This window comes from Babylonia areolata, chromosome 1 (genome assembly GCF_041734735.1).
Source record: "Babylonia areolata isolate BAREFJ2019XMU chromosome 1, ASM4173473v1, whole genome shotgun sequence".
NCBI lineage: Eukaryota > Metazoa > Mollusca > Gastropoda > Neogastropoda > Buccinidae > Babylonia > Babylonia areolata.
Genome location: NC_134876.1, coordinates 68,279,561 through 68,300,216, shown reverse-complemented (window position 1 = coordinate 68,300,216; position 20,656 = coordinate 68,279,561). Strand labels below are relative to the sequence as shown.

At 39.0% G+C, this 20,656-nt stretch overlaps 1 protein-coding gene across 1 annotated transcript in view; it reads right to left on the bottom strand.

Moving 5' to 3' along the window:
* LOC143286198 (dynein axonemal heavy chain 7-like) overlaps positions 1-20,656 on the bottom strand; it is a 126,956-nt gene that overhangs the window by 1,531 nt on the left and 104,769 nt on the right. The window contains exons 53-59 of the mRNA XM_076593833.1: positions 19,932-20,093; positions 18,763-18,948; positions 17,236-17,373; positions 7,716-7,946; positions 5,845-5,997; positions 1,686-1,863; positions 117-220 (exon numbers count right to left, since the gene is read on the bottom strand). Of these exons, the coding sequence (XP_076449948.1) occupies positions 117-220; positions 1,686-1,863; positions 5,845-5,997; positions 7,716-7,946; positions 17,236-17,373; positions 18,763-18,948; positions 19,932-20,093 (1,152 nt within the window). The remainder of the gene's footprint in view (positions 1-116; positions 221-1,685; positions 1,864-5,844; positions 5,998-7,715; positions 7,947-17,235; positions 17,374-18,762; positions 18,949-19,931; positions 20,094-20,656) is intronic.

Here is a 20,656-nt window from a genome sequence, read left to right as displayed (position 1 = left end):
CAGAAAGCATGATACCAACACAGTTGTGTCAATCCATACCAGTCCCAGCTTGTAAAATGGATGATATCAAACACTTATTGTCTGACACACTTTTTGACAGCAAAGTGCATACTCACAGTGGGCATGACGTCAAACAATATTTTGGGCATGGACTCGCCAAGAATCTTCAATTCCCTGTCCCATCGTGACCCTTCCAAGAACAAGCCGTACACGTACACACCTGCAATCACATGCTCTGAGCTTTGAATAACCAGTCTCCACAACTAATCCTGTTTTCAAAGCACAGCACTGTCCAGAAAGAAGTTGGGTTGGGTTGTTTTTTTTCAGTTATGCTTGATAACATGGACACTTTAACACATAACATGGGCTTTTTTATAACTTTTGTTTTCAATACATACTACTCACAATGACATGGAAACTCCACTTTCAGGGTTTGTATTCTGGATTTCAGTACCAGAGATTGTAATGATCCACCAATTCAGTGCTCAAGACCATGTTTTGATGGTGTGGTGGGCTGAGGGACAGGAATGGAATGATTTGGGATTGGGATTGGCATGGAGGTTTGAGGGGGTGGCTGAGAAAGATGGGATGGGTTGGAGCAAGGCAGCAAAGGGGCAGAATGCTGGAGAAGATAATTGTGACTGTGATTAGAGAGGACAGAGAGGATGATAACCGATGACTGAGATGGAGGATCAACAGAAGCATGCAGGGGTGAGGGACGGAGACAGAATGTTAGTGGTAATGCCTGATGTGGATGAAAGGGAAGCTGAGAAGGTGAAGATAAGTCAAGCAATGGAGGGTTGATCAAGACTGACGGTAATGGTGAAAGGTGGGCTCCACAATCAAGACAGAGGGTAGCTGGGCATGATTAGCCTGGAACTATTGTCACCAAAACAATTACTAAGCAAATCATATCATTATACATATTCTCACATCACAGCCAAGGGTATTAAGAAAACATAAGCCGAACTCTTAGAGATATCAAAATAAGTGAACCTACTGAAGAAAGCAAAATTTCATTAACCCTGTCACAATACACATTTCTCAATCTTTAACCCTGTCGCAATGCACAATTGTCATTCATATTACCTGTCATGATGCACAATTCCCACTCATTTATCCCGTCACAATGCACATTTCTCACTCATTAAGCCTGTCATAATGCACATTTCTCAAATATTAATCCTGTCACACTGCACAATTCTCACTCATGAAGCCTGTCACAATGCACATTTCTCACTCATGAAGCCTGTCACAATGCACATTTCTCACTCGTGAAGCCTGTCACACTGCACAATTCTCACTCATGAAGCCTGTCACAATGCACATTTCTCACTCGTGAAGCCTGTCACACTGCACAATTCTCACTCATTAACCCTGTCACAATGCATATTTCTCAAACATTAATCCTCTCACAAAGCACATTTCTCACTCATAAAGCCTGTCATAATGCATATTTCTCACTCATTAACCCTATCACAATGCAACATTTCTCAAACATTAACCCTGTCATAATGCACATTTCTCACTCATTAACCCTATCACAATGCAACATTTCTCAAACATTAACCCTATCACAATGCAACATTTCTCAAACATTAACCCTATCACAATGCAACATCTCTCAAACATTAACCCTGTCATAATGCACACAAATAAAGTTGTCCTGAGCAATCACCACTCACCGTCGTCAGGCGCTGTTTTGTACTCCTTCTCATCCAGCACCTCATAGTCGAAGGCCAGCAGGTCGATGGGGATGGTGTACTTGCGGGCGTAGTTCTGCTGGGCACCCGTCAGGAAGGCCTGGGTGAAGAAGAAGCCCGAAACCCAGAAGTTGGCCGGGGCTCCCACATCATACCAGTCCTGAAGAATGAGTGAATGAATGAACAGTGTCTATTTTCTTACCACACTAGTCCTGAGAATGAATGGATGAATGAATATATTTTGTTTGTTTGTTTGTTATGATCAGTCCTGAGAGTGAGTGAATGAAGGAATGAATGCTTGAATGAATGAAGAATGATTATTTTTTATTTCCTTTCCAGTCCCAGTCCTGAGAATGAATGAATGAATTAATTTTGTTGTTGTTGTATAATCAGTCCTGAGAGCGAATGAATGAATGAATGAATACTTGAATGAATGATTTTTTTCAATTTTTTTTAAATTTCAGTCCTGAGATTGTATGAATGCATAACCTTTATATTCTTACCAGTCCTGCAGATGAATGAACAAATGATTGAAAGAAAAGATGCATGAATGAATGAATTTGATATAATTAATTATACAGGGCGTGTAGAAATTTCCACACTTGGGTTATGTGTGCACAGTGCCACCCACCCACCCACACACACACACACACACACACACACACACACACAAAGAAGAAACTTAAATAGGAAGACGGGACCACACAGTCGAATATCATCCACTTCACCGATGCGTTTTTATGTATGTTACTCAAATTTCCTGAGCAACACTGCAAGTGTCTCTATGTCTTGGGCCTGGTTAACATCAGGATATCATTATGAAAGGAAGCTTAGAGTACAGCCTTATCATGGAGTCCCAAACCTACTCTATAGCAACATTGTGATCCTCCTCTTTTTTCATCATCAATTAAAAAAAAATTCCCATGTTCTGTGGCCTTTCATGCCCTGTACTCATGGTGACCTGAGTTTCGATCCTCCTCCACTTCCATGCTTGGGGTGAATCCTGTCAAGGTCATGGGTGTTGGCAGTTTCATGTGGGACTGTTGTTGGAGGGACAAGATAGCAGTCTCCACTCAAGGGGGGACGCTCAGTCTGGCTCTGTGATTAAGCTATCATTGTCATCAGTAGGGGGCTTTGTAGGCGGTGTCCTAAGTATGTTAAATCTGAAACGGCGCTACTGAACACCACCAAAGTGACTCAGCAGCAGTTCAGGGTCTTCTCTGGCATGTGGCCTCCTGGTGACTTAACATTATTGCTTCCCTGTGGACTGCCAGCGCTGGGACTGCGACAAACCCGGATGTGGCCGTGTATGGGGGACTTGTAATGAGCGGCATGGAAGTAATGACACTAAAATGGTGCAGAGGATGGGACAGCAAAAAACAACAAAAAACAATCAAATACCAGCACAGCTGTGTTGTGGTGTGTTGTGGTGTGGTGTGTGTGTGTGTAAATGTATGCGTGCATGCATGCGTGCATGTGCTCACATGTGCGTGCTGCGTGTGTGTCGACCTATTTTTGTAAAGCGCCTAGAGCCCTAATTATACAACAGGTGCTATATAAATTCCCAGCATGTAGATGGATAAGTACCTTTTATCAAAATATTAAATCAGCAGTAGTAGTAAACGGAACGGCGTCTTCTTGGTTTCCAGTAGAGAGAGGATGTCGTCAAGGTGATCCCATTTCACCCTACTTATTTCTTCTATGTGTTGAAATCCTTGGCATAATGATAAGAGAAAATAAACTGATTAAAGGTATTAATATTAATAATACAGATCATAAAATTGCACAGTTTGCAGATGACACCCAACTGATGACCAAAGGAGATAGAATATCGTTTGAGGAGATCATAAGGACAACTGACTCGTTTAGTAGTTTTTCAGGATTATATATGAATGCAGGTAAAACTCAAGCAATATGGCTGGGTAGCAGAAAACAATGTCAAATTAGATATCTACCTCATTTAAAAATGGTATGGAACCCACCAAAATTTAAAATCTTAGGAGTGTGGTTTACTGTTGATTTAGAAGAATGTGAGGAATTAAACTATAAAGACAAAATGTCTGAAATTAGAATGTTATTTAGAATATGGATAAAAAGACCGATTACCCCTTTAGGAAGGATAGCTGTTCTCAAGTCACTGATTTTATCAAAAATAACCCAGTTATGGATGTTTCTACCAAATCCACCTGATGAATATATTGATGAGCTGCAGAAGGCATGTTTCAAGTTTATTTGGAACAAAAAACAGGATCGAATAAGTAGAAAAACAGTAATTAAAAGTACAATATTAGGAGGATTAGGAATGTTTGACATCAAACAATTTATTAAAGGTCTTAAACTGAGCTGGATACGTAAATTAAAGTTTTCAAACCATAAATGGACAATAATAATAAAAGAAAGCAATCCAGTTATCAAAGATATTGATAGATATGGACCCTGTCTACCAACACCTAATGATAAGAATAAGTTCTGGATCCATGTTTTCCAAGCCTACAAAGAATTTTGTCAGAAGGTCCCACTATTAAGTAGTAAAGAAGTTTTAGCAGAACCAATCTTTCTGAACCAAAATATTAAAATTGGAAGTAAGATTTTATCATACAGAAATTGGATGGAAAAGGGGGTCTGGAATATTTCTCATCTAGTGCACGGGGACAGTAGTTTCCTTTCCTATGAAGATTTTAGTCAAAAGCATGGAAATATAACAAATTTCCTTACTTTAAATGGTTGCATAAGGTCAGTTAGAAATTATATAAAAAACCTAAACATTAAAATTGATAATAACACTGCTTTGCAGATGAGAAAATCATTACAAATGATATATTCAGTGAAAAAAGGAACAAAAGTTTATTATGATACTCTAGTTAAAAACAATACGACCCCTAAATGCTGTAAGAAATGGAACGATTTGTTGCAACTGAACATTAATTGGAAACAGACATTTCACAAAATACACAAAATAAGTGATGTTAACTTAAAATGGTTTCAAATAAGATTAGTTCATAGGATTATTGCAACAAACAAATCACTGAAACAGATGAATATCTCTCATAATGATAAATGTAGCTTCTGTGGATCACATCCAGAAACCATTGAACACCTTTTTTGGAGATGTGAGATTGTGCAGAGATTTTGGACTGCTTTCCAAACTGATATTAATAACAAATGCAATAATGTATACAATGCCCAATTATGTGAAGAATTAGTTTTATTTGGAAACTCACACACATTTGCTACAGATGACATTTTAGATTTTATTATTTTACTTGCCAAAAACTTTCTGTACAAATGCAAATTCAATAAACAACCACCACAACTCAATGCATTTAAAACACAGCTCAGATACAGATACAAAATCGAAGAACATGCATCTTATATACTAATGAACCATCATGCTTTCCGTACAAAGTGGAACAGTTACCTTCCAATTATGGAAACTGTTACTTAATCATAATTTCACATGTTCCATAGTTACCATTCTATATAACAGTCCTTACTTTGTACTAACATGTCTTTATTTATTTCTCAATATGTATTATTTGTTTATTTTTTTTAACTTTTATAGTTGCTGTTGTCTTTACAATGTGACCAATCACAAGTTTTCTTTTCCAATAATGCAGAAGTGGTATACTCATGATCATTATTATTATGACATTATAATGTCACCACTCGCTTTCGCCTTACCCTAGATACCATTACTATAATAGTTGATACATTTGATGCTGTTGCTATGTCACAACTGGTCTAGGCTATTTACTATTAATGTCATCTTAAATCACCATGATTACTACAATCATTAAGATGTAAGCATTGATTGATTGAATGATTGGACAAATCTTCCTTTCTTCTTTTTATTTTTTTTAATTATTTTTTTGTTTTTTGTTTTTGTGTGTGTGTTTGTTTGTTTATTTGTTTGTTGTTGTTGTTATTGCTGTTGATGTTGTTGTTACAGATTTATTTTGCCTTGCTATAGCCTGTTTTGTTTTATTTTGTCTTATCTATCTCTCTGTAGTGGAAGATGCTACTGTTCGTTGTATACGGTTTGGTTCATACTATTCTCTGTATTGTATACATGTTTTTGGAAAATTAAAAAAAAAGTTAAAAAAAAAAAAAAAAAAAAATTCCCAGCATTATTTTCCTTTACCTGCAGGAACTTGAGGCGGGCCAAGAAGTCATTGACGTAGGATCCAAGGGGCTTGAGGGAGGGGTAGGACACCTTCATCCACATGCCGGGGATCTTGCCCTTCAGGATGCACACCACTACGTCCTCCAGGTCTGACGACATCACTACCAGACCCTGCAACCAACACCAACTTCTCACAACATCCACCAACATCACCACAGGCTGTGTCAGACTGTCACCACCACTTACATTATTTGAATTGGTAAATGGCCTGACTTGAGCTTTCAGTTTGTACAGATGACCAGTATGTATGGGTCAAGTACCTGATGAGTTTCTTGTGATACCCCCATCCACTAACCTCCTATCCTGACCCCCCTTTTTTCTTTCTGAATGCCTTCATGACGTTTCAAACTCAGGGCTTGGCAGATGCCATGATACAACAGATGTAAAACATGTATGGTCATAACAGAAGACGTTAAAGTTATGCTACTCTACAGACCAACAATTTCTAGAGCAGGCTTGACTGTAAAGCCAGTGAATGCAAAGAAGACAAAGAAGAAGAAGAAATGTGTATGGACAGTACACACACAGTGCAGAAGTGCCTTCCTCAGGGAAGTTGGAACTTTCACAGTTTCAGCCAACACAACTGTGCTGAAAGGTGACATGCATGAATGTCAGGGGTTCCCTTCAGCTTCTCTAGCCATCTCAGTGACTGCTGACCCCCCCACACGATCAATGACACACCAGTGATGTCCCCTTAAACTAGCCAATGTAACAGCCTTAAACTACCCTCCTGCTCAGCGTTACCCATGACTGACCCCCCCTTACTAGGCAATTACCTCCTTTGTACAGGGATAATCAAGCTATTGAAAAAGAAAAAGGGGTCATTCAGGACTGGCCTTTACTGACCTTCCTTCCTCTCCTTTAAAAGAAAATTCTCTTCTGATAGCCTGTATTGATTTTAACTAGGCAAGATTTACTTATGGGTGTCTAGCCAAGAGTGACGCCTATATCCACTATGAGGGGGAGGTAACATCCAATTAGTGGGAGGTGGGGGGTGGGGGTGGGGGTTCAGTCCTCAGTAGTTGTGATTTACCCCTGGGGCAGTCAATCCAGCTAGTCTACACAGACCCTAGTGTTAATCTGGGCTAGCCAGGTTTGACCCTAGGGTAAAAATTATGTAAATGTCACTGTATGACTGAAACAACTGTACTAAAAAAAAACCAACAACAAAACTTTCAGATGGCGAAAGTTTATAAAAACTGCAGGCTGGAAAACAATACCCCCCCCCCCACACACACACACACCCTTCAGTAAGAAGCATCCAATATCTCAGACCATAGGTCTATATTCTAGGACTGTGTCAACTGAAAATGACAGCAGAGGCAAAAAAAAGCAAGACCAAACAAGAGAAGTTATGGGCACTTTGCTCATCATATAACGTTTCACTTGCCACCTCCATGATGGAGAATAATAAACAAATAAAAAAGAAAAAGAAAAAGATCTGATCTGAGTGTCATACTCCACGGTCACGCATCACTCCATTCACTCAGAAGGCACACCAATAGACAGACAAAACTACTTTTAATGTTCCCCCTTTATAATTCAAACTTAGTGTATCAAAATATTCTAAATCATTCCAGGCACACACCCATATTCTCCCAGAAAACTAAATCTTGAAATAAATAATCTGATCAGAGACTGGCATCTATCCAATTGCTTTTTTGTGCTCCACTTTTAGCCATCCCTCTAGGCGACTGAGACTTCCAGCTGGACCTTCCTGGTCCCATTTCCAACTAGCAGCAGATGGCAAAAAAAATACCCAAACAAAACAACTAACATGGGGGCAACGAAGTGACTAGCTGCCTACACCCTGCACAACCACCACTGACCTTGATGGCCTTGCGGATGTTGATCAGCGAGCTGCGCATGAGCTTCAGCAGGTTGTTGAAGCGCACCATCTCCTGCACCAGCACCGTGTTCATGCTCTGCTCATACAGCGTCGGGTACTTGCGCAGCGCCACCTCCGTATCAAAGTCCGGTGGCAGCTTGCTCAGGATGTCTGCTGCTACGTCGTCCACCACATCGTCGGAGGACTTGCCTCCCCCTGAGGAAGCCTTAGCCTGCCACCAGGAAGGAACAGCAGTGGGGGGAAAAAAAAGAAAGAAAAAAAAAGATGATGAAACCAATTGTTTCTTCTATTTAAAGTTCTTTTTGGTAAAGTTATGTCGGTTGTTAATGGCTGAGGATAAATCAATTATCAGTGTGTATTGTTTGTGCAATTTTTTTTTCTTTTCTTCTCTTTGTTCTTTTGACATCACTCATATGGTATGTGTAAAAAATGTTTTTATGTAATGTTTCAATGCCCCCAGGGGTCACAAGAAAAAAACATTTGCCTTGCCTTGCCTTGTTTTCAAGACAAGCTGAACACTGCAGAAATATCAAACTACAGTGTGTGGGGTGGGGGCTTTGTTTCAGGTCATTCATGTAAACATAATAAAGCATCGTGTCATAAAGATGCGTTTCATCTCTGTCACTCATATTCATTACTTCAACACTTCCAAGACTCTTTTCTGGCTTCAAATAGAAGAATTTGCCATTAAAATGACATTCAATCATCAGTCACGCCACATCTAAAAATCACAGAGAAAAACAAACTCCAACCATTAATACTGGAGAAGATGAGGCTTTGATCTAAGCTCTTATGTAATTAATATAAAGTAACAATCAAAGAAGATGTGTCTTTATACTAGTCCAGTACATGCGCATGATTATGCTCAAGGGTATCCACACAGATTAATTGTTTGTACACACACACATCAAACAGATTTAGACTTGCTACAGATACATAATCAAATGACTGTGAAAGAAAATAATCAATCTTTCAATTTAGGTTTAAAGCAAAGTTATGTGTAGTCAGCTTATTTTCTGTATACTTTAATAACTCAAAACATATTTGTAAACCAATAATAATTCTTAAATATATATCAATGTAAACAGCAATGTAAATCTATGTTAACAAATATTATATCTTTAATTTAGTCATGGTGATAAAATCTAAATAAATAATTTTTTTTTTTAATCAAAAACTGCACAAATTCCATGCCATTGCATGTGTCAGTCAATACTTCACCTGTTTACTAAACACAACACATTCTGACTCTGAGCATCACAGTAATCTTTTCTCTAACAAAATTTGTGTGTGTGTGCGTGCACACTTGAAATTGCATGAAAGGATTTGCAGCAGTAATAATGTTTCACATCTTATCAGGCTGAAGAAAAAACAACAACACATCATGGATTATGAAATACACTGAAAGCCACAAACACTTCAACACACACACACACACACACACACATACACAGAGACACACACATGCACACAAGTCAGCTAAATTCTACCACTTTTCTCTGCTAATCTATGAAGCACTCATTCTATACTGCATAGAGAACATTCACACAAATCTAGATCAAGGGATCTACACAAGGCAAATGTCCATTTTATCTGCCATTCTGCACACAAGAAAGAAAAACACTGCCAACTTACTGGTCTGCTGCATTGTTCTCAATATCTTTTTTAAAAGATTTTTTAAGTGAATAGTTATATAGTACAAAGAACAACAACAAAACACATCACATCTGACGAATGATATAGATCAAACACTAACAACAACACGGGGGAAAAAAAGACCACAAAAAAAGATCTCAGTCTACTGATTATTACATCAGAAACTGGTCTCAGCAGGCAAGAGATGTACATATGCATTCCATGTGAAAAATGTCAACCTACACAACATAACGAACATCCACATCATCATCCACATCATTTTATTTTCCTTTCTTATTATGTATGGTATTAGTAGAGAGCACCATCCTTTTTTACCACTTGGAAAGTAGAAAAAAAGGGCAAAGCTCCGTAGACAGACCAGATATTAATTCATACACAATTAAGAAAAATAAAATAAAACAAATGTGAGTATCTGTGATGTGACAGATTCTCAGTTTGTTTTCTTTCTCTTTTATTGTTATCACATTTTTTCTGCTTGCTTTATGTTTACTTTACATTCAAAAGATAATCTTTTGGAATAACTACTATTTTTTAAGGCGTTTTCAAGTTATCTCAAAAAAGAATGTGAGAATTAACAATTGCATAAATAGTCGTATGTAATACCTTTTTCTGTATCACAGAAGCTACATCTGTCATTTTCAATAAATCATCATCATCATCATCATCATATCATCATCATTATAATTACCACTATTATTATCATTACCACTACCTTAAAAAATAGAAAAAAGCTTGGTTTCTTTATATCCTTTAAAGTCATAATCTAAAATATGAAGTCATATATAAAATACTCAAAACTGGCATTCAATCTATGATATGACCCAGGATGACTGAGAAGAAATACACAAATGATTCAAAAGTGATCTCCAAATAATGACATAATGCAGAACAAGTGAAGTAATATATACAGATGGTGAAAAAGTCATATCTAAATGTTGACGTAACGAGCAACATGTGACGGGATATACAAATGTTACATCCAATTTCTGACAAGGAGTTATCCATGGAATGGATAATCAAAGATAAAAGAAAAAAAAAAAAAAAAGACAAGCCAGATCAGTACCCTCCCCCCAGCCCCTAACCCCACCCACCCCAACCCCCCAAAAGACAAAAACAAAAACAGCATACTCCAATGCATATACTTTCTCCAGTTATTTGAACAGAATTGTACCTGAAAAACAAATCCATCTGATTTTCCAGTTTAAAGTGAGAATTAAGTAAAATTTGAAGATCAAACTTCAGCAAAAACAAAAGCCTTCCTTTGAACCAAATATTCAACAAGACCTGAGCTAAACCTGTTAACCTTCAGTATCCTCTTGTGCATTTACTTCCTGGGGGAAAACCCTGAATTACAGTAAAAAGATGGTAGCTGCGAACGTTTGGTGGCTGGGAGGAAGAAAGAAGAAAAATACACGAAATCAAAGTCTGACATATGATTCCTTGAATTTTCACGTTTTTCCACCAGTGTATAACTATACTTACAAATCAAAAAAAGTCTTCAGATCACATTTGTGATACTTTGATATTTCTAGAAGTCACCTTAAGACATAATCAACAACTACTTGCCCAGTGCATTCAAGAGAACATGGAGACCATCATCATGAGAAGGCTGCAGAAACGGATTGAAGAGAGCAAGGAAACGTGACCTGGACAGCCATTCATTGGACACCAAAATGCAGATGCAAGAGAAGACCAAAGAACACCCGGCGCAGAACAGTCGAAGGAAAATTCAAGACCCTGAAGCACACCTGGGGTACCTACCATTCAAAGACTGGCCCAAAACAAGAGTGGCTGTTCTTTGTTGCTGCCCTACATGCCAGAGGACAAAACAGGCAATCACCACACCATCTACTTTGACACAGGGCATAATAAACAGGTCTTCTGGTCACGCTTGTCATTGGTGACTGCCACTCTGTGCAATGGGTGTCTCCATTCAGTCTCCCACAGGATCAGACCCACATGAACAGGCAGCTACTGCCCGAGATGTACAGTCTCAGTAAAATTAAACAATGTGAAAAAACGCCTCATGCACACTTCTGTTTCTCCTTGATCTTCCCCCCACACCACCTCCCACCCTTTTTTTCTTAAGTGTAGTGATAGAGTGCCAGACTTACAATGGTGACTGATGCAAAACAAAATAGACCAAGAAAGAAATAACAGATGACTGACCCCATGAACTGGTGGCAAAGCTAGATGCACTCAAGACCATCAGTTCAAGCGGTGAAGAAGAAGATAAGTATCAAACTGACCAAGTGTCTCAATCAATTCACCAAGCCAAATTGATAAAGAAACTGGAACGAATGAAAAGAAAACCCATCAAACACCGGGTGAAAGTGTCCCTAAACACTTTAACTTAAAAGTGAAGACATATCTACTCATAACACTCCAGACATCTCTGATGCAAAAAGCCATAGTGATGCTGACATTCCAAAATATCTCTGGAACAAAAAAAAAAAAAAAAAAAAAAAGAAAAAAAAGTGATGATGACAATGTCCATTTGTGATGCACTTTGGCTAGCTAACGCGATTGGTGATGGAACTAGAAAAGCCCAGCCGGGGAGTGAGAAATACTTGAAAGCTGGAAGACCAAAGCTTTGGTCTAGGGGCCTGCCCACGCAAGCATCACAATATGGCCACGTCAAAACGACAACAGCTGGCTGCTGCTAACACTGACGGAGAGTTGCACTGCCAAAAACAACAGTCAGCTTCTCTCATTGAGTTAACAACACGCTCTCTTGGCTTGGACAGTGGTCGTTTGAAAGCACTCGCAGTGTTATGTGCATTGCATCTTATTGGTGGTGTGTGTGTGTGTGCGTGTGTGTGTGTGTGAGAGAGAGAGAGAGAGAGATGTGGGGAAAGAGAAAGGGATATGTATCAGCTGTGCAGGTAAGCACCTGTACATATGCATATGTGCTTGTGTGCACGTGTGTGTGTGTGTGTGTGTGTGTGTGTGTGTCTGCGTGTCTCTGTATGTGTGCCTGTGTGTGTGTGTATTCTATGTATGCAGCATGGAAGGATATGAGTTCAGGACCAAGTGTGCATACTAATAAGGTCATATACAAGCACTTGGGAATGTGATGGAGACAAAATGAATGACTGAGTGAGTGCACATGAGTTATGTGACTGTGTGTGCATTTGTGTGGATAAAATGCTTGTGTTTGCATAGGAGTGTGTGCTCATTTTTCATATGTTGTCACTGACTCTCTCTCTTTCTCTCTCTCTCTCTGTGTGTGTGTGTGTGTGTGTGTGTGTGTGTGTGTGTGGTGTACAAATAACAATAACATTTACAATATCAACTTTACATGTGAAAGCAACCTGAGCTGTTATGGATAACAGTGAAGTAAATCACCCCATCCTCAAGGAATTGTTACTACCAAAATCCTCCCCAAAAACTTCCCACCTGCTCACAAGTTGTGCACTTTGTTCAGGTACTCTCACATACCCTGCTCCTTTATTCTCCCCCCCCCCCCACTACTTTTTGTTCCCTGAGATTCACAATAGTCCAGTCAACAGAAGTGTGTGTGTGTGTGTGTGTGTGTGTGTGTGTGTGTGCGTGCGTGCGTGGGTGCGCGCACATGCATACGTGCGCGCGCATGTGTTTGTGTATGTGTGTGTGTGTGTGTGTGTGTGTGTGCACGCGCGTGTGAGTGTGTGCGTGCACACGCATGTGTGTGCGCGCGCGCGTGTGTGTATGTGTGTCTGCATGAGTGTTGGTGAAAAAAATGTTTGATGAACATCATGAAAATCTGAACCTGAAAGATCTTAGTTTCCATGTTGTTGTTTTTTTTCTTTTAACATTCCATATTTCAGTATTGTCTGTTCATTCTGTCATCTTTTTAAATAGAAAAAATGACCATCATTGCCCACATCAATTACAAATATGTATACCGGTATATCTATTGCTCACTGTATCCATATCATTCATTGGCCTACATTAGTCTATCCATTCTCACATCGAATTGTAAATGAATTTACTTACGCTTTGAATCATTAATTCGCTATTCAATTTGCTCATTTACTGCCCGTTTTGTGTATTTGTTTATCTGTTTATTGATTCATGGGTCCAAAGAGAGGGTGTTGTTGTTATCAGTAGTGTAAGGCAGTGACCAACAGTCAGCTCATGGTACCAATTGTGGATTTTGCTGCGCAGACAGGGTCACACCCAACTTCCCCTCTTTTTCCAGTGCCTTCTCTATTAAAGTTACCAAGAATCCAGGTGGCTGCGAACATCAGAGGCAGACAGGAGAAGAAACCATATGGAGCATGTTTATTGTAAGACTCATGCAAGACACATACTACAAGACCCAAATGGCCCCATTATATTCCCTTTCTCTAAAAAAATCAAAAAGAAGAAAAAAAAACCACACAAAAACTCAACACCACAATACTTGATATGGTCAGGTCATTGTCAATAATCATTAAGAGATCTGCCATGGTAAAAGGCACTGCTGTCAATCTATGATGCAGTTTCAGTGTGGTAAAGATGTTGTCAGCAATGTCCCTTTCATCTGATGATAAAGTAATGCCACTGTCAAAAATCATTAAACAGATCTGACATGGTAAAACCACTGTCAGCAATATATGAAGCAGTTTCAGTGCTGCAAAGACATTGTCATCAACAACATCCCTTTTCCCTCACAAGACCAGAGACTTGAAATATATATATATTATATCTATCTATCTATCTATCTATCTATCTATATATATATATATATATATATATATGGAGTGGAGTAATGGCCTAGAGGTAACGCGTCCGCCTAGGAAGCGAGAGAATCTGAGCGCGCTGGTTCAAATCACGGCTCAGTCGCCAATATTTCCCCCCCCTCCACTAGACCTTGAGAGGTGGTCTGGACGCTAGTCATTCAATGAACTGAGGTCCCATGTGCAGCATGGACTTAGTGCACATAAAAGAACCCACGGCAACAAAAGGGTTGCTCCTGGCAAAATTCTGTAGAAAAATCCACTTCGATAGGAAAAACAAATAAAACTGCACGCAGTAAAAAAATATTAAAAAAGGGTGGCACTGTAGCATAGTGACAGGCTCTCCCTGAGGAGAGCAGCCCGAATTTCACTCAGAGAAATCTGTTGTGATAAAAAGAAATACAAATATATATATATGTAAAACGAGCTTTCCATGTTGTGAATTAGGATCACACATGACATACTGTACTAAAAGGTATGCACTCGCCTTTGACTTATCAAGTCGCCTGTCCACAGTGTAAAGGAACTGTCTGTTGGAACTGTATCACTAAAAGCCTCACAAATGACAGGAAAATCACAGGACTGGACACACACACACACACACAACACACACACACACACATGCATGCGCGCACACACACACACACAGACACACCACACCACTAATCAGGTGTTTCTGGGTGGAACCCCAATGTTCTCAAGGTGCTCAACCTCATTCTTTACCCAGCTGACACATGTATTCTATTATTCACAAAGAAGCACATGTATACACATACGCTGACTGCAAATACCAGAGAGTGCTGTACTTTTTTGAAAGATCAACAAGACATGGAGAAAAACATAAAGGATATGTATGCTTTGATTTTTTTTTTTTTAAACATCAACAATGAAAAGGTAAGACAACAAAGGTATGAAGAGGCATTTATCTGGGTTATAAGCAAGATAACCAGTTTAATCATGGAAAAATATTATCAAAGATAAGCATACTTACACACACACACACACACAAACACACACAATGTACACATGTGTGCATTCACACACATGTACACAAAAATATACTTGCATGCTCACACAAAAACATGCATGCACTGAAGAAAAAAAGACAAAAAAAAAAAGACCGGGGGCAGAAGTAGATAGGGAAAGTAATTCTAAGTACATCTAGCCCTCTTGTCTTTCAAAGAAGGGGACTGCAGACAGAAATATAGCCAGTAGGGCAAATGACCTGCCTGAAAGGTCCAGCAACTATAAGCACAGCTTCATGTTTTCATTAAGTACCTTCTCCCTGTGTCAGTCTTGTTTGTTAGCCAGTTGAAAAAAAAGGAAAGAAAACTGAAAGATAGAGAAAAGGGTAGGTAAATAAACGAATATGAATGCCATAAGAAAGGTTTCATTTATATCTTGATTTTCACAAGAACACCAAAGCTCAAAGAAACAATACACTTTTCACAGTATGTAAATTAATTAATATTTATTTATTAGTACAGACAAACTTACAACACTATATAGGTCGATATCGAGCTGGCAAATTGCTTGAAAGCTCATATCTTGGCAAGCCACACTCTGTTATTTACTACACAGTGATTCAGTCTTACCCTTCCCTGAATGCATGATGATTGTGCTAGATGACAAGAGAAAGCCACCTCAGATTCAATGTGACAATCACATACCATGAAATGTTATACAAATGAGGAAGATCAAATCATAGATGCAAGTAAATACAAATCATACCAGATCAAGGATGTTTTACAGTGAACAATAAACTGATTTGCTGTTTTCATTTGCAAAGCAATCATGCAAGCAAACAAACAATGCCTCAATCCTTCAAATAATCCATCCTGTCCATAAAGTAATAAAACAAGAAAAGTCAAACAAAATAAACTTTAAATTTATATAACAACAAATACCAGGTCAAAAATGCTTTTTCAAAATAGGTACATATGTATGTGTTTGTGTTTATGCATGCATGCCATGTGTGTGTGTGTGTGTGTGTGTGTGTGTGTGTGTGTGTGTGCGCGCACGTTTATTCATGCACATGTTTGTGCATTTGTACATGTGTGTGCAAAACAATATCAGAACAACTAAACATGCACAGCATGAACTAAACAACTCAGTGATTCACCTTTGATGAACGCTGTTAGCAATTAGAAGGTGATGTAGAAAATCATGTCTAACTACACGTCTGAGCAAATATAAAGTCAAATTAATAAAATAGTATTACTGTCAATATATTCCTTGAACAAAATGGCTGTGCTGTGTGTCTGTCATTGCTGAGTGTGCACAGTGTGTCGTTATGATTTACAGAGTGTGTATACATACAAGGGTATAGTTTATCCTAATAGTAATGAATGACTATATCAGCACATGAGATTAACTTCAAATTCATGCTCACTTCTTCATCCAAAATAACAACAGAATTCACAAGTATCATTCAGGCCCCCCAAAAAAAACAATGTGGGGAGAGGGAAAATATTTCAATTCTAATTGAGAAATACACCACTGAATTCAAATTGTACATATTGTACTGAAAATAACTGTTTTTTTAATCCCCCTTCTTCCACCTCTACTCCCTCACCCCACCACCAAAATGTGACACTAATGCTTTTGGTTAGTCATCTTAGTACAAACCATAAGATGTGAACCACACACTCTGAAGTTAATCATTAGTCACACTTTGTAACGAAGGTAAATACTTTCCTTTGGGTTATGATGTTCAATTCAGTGCCAACACACAACATTCATACAACCATCATGATAGTAAAATCTTCATGTACAAGACTAGCTAGAATGTATAATCTGCTTAAGAAATGCATGATATTACTGTTTGTCTGCATGGGTTGTGATAGGAAATTTTCTTCCTAAAATTAAGTTTAAGTAACATACTTACCATGACCCACGAGTGCAGACTCCAGCAGTGGCCTGACATTCCTGTCCTGTGCAAACTACTACCCGCCTATGCGGAGAAAATGAAAGTAGCTACGGCCGATAACCTCCCGGAAGTAGGTAAGCTCCCCTTTTCCCCCCTGACTAGCGCCCTTTTTTTCAGGCAGCCATCTAGACTTCTGTTCCTGTGCTCTTCATACGGCTAAGTTTTTACAGATTTGCATGACATAGTAGTAGATCTGAAAACAGTCACCATACCTGAGTCAGCAGGATGTTGTCAAAGAGTTGAGAGGTTTCTTTCTGGTCCTTGGTAATGTCAGCATTCTCATGCATGCCAAAAATGTGGGGAGAGGGATTGATGGGAAGTCCTCGGGTGTACTCCACATAGGATTCCAGCTATATATATATAATATATATATATATATATATAAACGCCCACACAGTGTCAGTATGGCATTTTACTATTCATGTACAAATCATTGTGTCAGATGGAAGAGCATTAAGCTTATTACAGATTATTTCTAAAATTCACTGATAACCAAAAGCAGCAATAGCTGTTTCACTTGTTTTCTTTGCTCTTTCATCTTACCATTCACATACAAATCAATGTGTTGGACTGAAAAACATGAAACTAATTACAGATTATTCCTAAAATTCACTGTTTACCTTTACCAGCAATAACTGTTATCACTTTTCTTTCTTTTTCGCATTGGCAGTAACAGTTATACAGACATGCACAGAAATAACTTAGTTTCTGGCTTAAAATGTTTGACACTTTTAGCGCATAAAATATCTATTTCAATACCTTATTCACAAATGTGCTTTTACGCTCAGTAAATACCACTCTTTTTTGAAAAAAAAGCATTTACAAATGCACCAATAAATCTTGGAATATTTGCAAATGATACATTTAAGGAGTCAATCATAATATGTGATGCAGCATGCAAAAACCCAGCTAAAGTCGCAGCCAGCTATTCTTAGCTATGCATAAAAACCTGTCAATCCGGTCAAAATAATGAAAATCGAGATTTTTACAAATTTCGCATCTTTGAAGTCTTATCTTTGCTGCCAGTGAGTATTTCAGCAATACACTGCCTAAAACTGTAGTTTAAAAAAAAAAAAGTTTTCATGTGCAAGTACTGTTGGTACTGCTGCACACATTCATCACTAAAGTTGTAATGTTCAGTGCATCTGACTCCAGGCTTCTTTGGAATTACAAGAGCCAATGATGTGACAATACACTTAAAGAATGAAGCTAGTTAATGTTACTTTGATCTGGGATCTAAAGCCAAAGTTCAAAAGATTCATCAGCATGATGGGGAATATTTTTTTGATCAAACACAAATGTGGCCTTTGACTCTCATTTGAACATTCACCTTCGCCGTTGACTGCTCTCTGGTGGCATAATGTCATTCCAACGCCATTCTTGACTTTTATATATAGAATATAGAAAGAGAATGAGAATTTTCCTGTACTTTTTTCATTTACAAATTCATAGTTTAATTAATTCTGAATCTTTTGACACCACATACATGTTCAAGATGATTCTTGTTCTAAAGTTACAAGCAGACACATGCATGTTTTTTTTTTTTCATGGGCTGATTTCTCCATTTGTTCTTTTCAGGCACACAAACTTTGAAAAAATGATAGTAAAAAAAACAAACTATGACAGATGGATCAATTCTGCTTTTTGTATGTTAATCTGTTATTTCTAAACTTTCTGAAAGTACGTGAATGTCAAAAATGATAAATCCTGACTTTAGCAAATAAAACACAAATCCTCACATCTCCTTCTGGAGGGACATAGTAGAGTTTGCTTTCATCAAAGTAGTAGACTTCTTTCTCCACGAGGTCAGGGCAGTAGAACTTGTGCAAAATGGTGCGCAGTGTGCGTCTGTCCCAGTCATCTGTCACGCGCCCGCCGTAGTTACACTCCCCCGTCAGGTAGCGCAGAGCATCATACTGCACATCCTGTTTCATGCAGCAAACGATCAGAGGGAAGGTTACCTACAACTAGCACTTGTGACAGTTGAATGTTCTTCTGAGGTTCACCCACAGTGCTCAAGGTTGACAAGAGAAGTAAATCATGTCCAGACACTGAAAGTTGAAGCTCATAATTAATTTCTGTCACTGCCTGACCTGACACTGAAAGTTGAAGCAAGTCACTGATTTCTGTCACTGCCTGACCTGACACTGAAAGTTGAAGCAAGTCACTGATTTCTGTCACTGCCTGACCTGACACTGAAAGTTGAAGCAAGTCACTGATTTCTGTCACTGCCTGACCTGACACTGAAACGTGAAGCAAGTCACTGATTTCTGTCACTGCCTGACCAGACACTGAAAGTTGAAGCAAGTCACTGATTTCTGTCACTGCCTGACCAGACACTGAAAGTTGAAGCAAGTCACTGATTTCTGTCACTGCCTGACCAGACACTGAAAGATGAAGCAAGTCATAGATTTCTGTCACTGCCTGACCAGACACTGAAAGTTGAAGCTCATAATTAATTTCTGTCACTGCCTGTCCAGACATTGAAAGTTGAAGCTCATAATTCATTTCTGTCACTGCCTGACCAGACACTGAAACGTGAAGCAAGTCACTGATTTCTGTCACTGCCTGACCTGACACTGAAACGTGAAGCAAGTCACTGATTTCTGTCACTGCCTGACCTGACACTGAAACGTGAAGCAAGTCACTGATTTCTGTCACTGAAATGCCCATAGCGTTAAACAACAGAGACTGATGCAAAGCATGCATGCTGACTCAGATCTCACACAAGAAAAAAAACACAAAAAAAGCCTATCCATCATTCTTTTCCATGAAGAATTTAGCAATTTTTTTCTCCTACGATGCACACAAAATAATTCTATTAAATCCAAGCCCCCTTATTCCTAACCCTGTCCCACATCTGCAACACACTTTATGAAAACACAGACTGACACATTTATCACTCCACCTGATATTCGTCAAGGAACATCTGTAGCTGCTGTACGCTGATTCGCAGGTCAGTCTCGTTGAACTCATAAGGGATGTTCCAGCCGAGGGGTCCAAACTTCCGGCGCTCCTGCACCAGGGCGTGGAAGAAGCACAGCCCGTACAGCATCTTGTGGAAGATGGCCTGTCAACAACAATGGGCGCAGTGCATGTCAGTTCATAGTGTTTTCATAGGTGTTGTCAGACGGGCACAACAGCCGAGTGGTTAAAGCAATGGACTTTCAATCTGAGGGTCCCGGGTTCGAATCTTGGTACTGGCGCCTGGTGGGTAAAGGGTGGAGACTTTTCTGATCTTCCAGGTCAACATATGTGCAGACCTGCTTGTGCCTGAACCCCCTTCATGTGTGTATGCAAGCAAAAGATCTAATACACTCATTAAAGATCCTGTAATCTATGTTAGCGATCGGTGGGTTATGGAAACAAGAACTTAATTGATATGGATACTTATATAGCACCTATTCTCGGTCAGAAGACCAAGCTCTTAGCACTTTACAAACATGGGATCATTTGCACAACAGGCTGCCTACCTGGGTAGAGCCGACTGATGGCTGCCACTGGGCACTCATCATTCGTTTCCTGTGTCAGATTTCAGGCACACACATATACACGCTCAGACAGACATGTAACATTATACGTGCATGACCATTTTGTTTATTAACCCCGCTATGTAGGCAGCCATACCTGTTT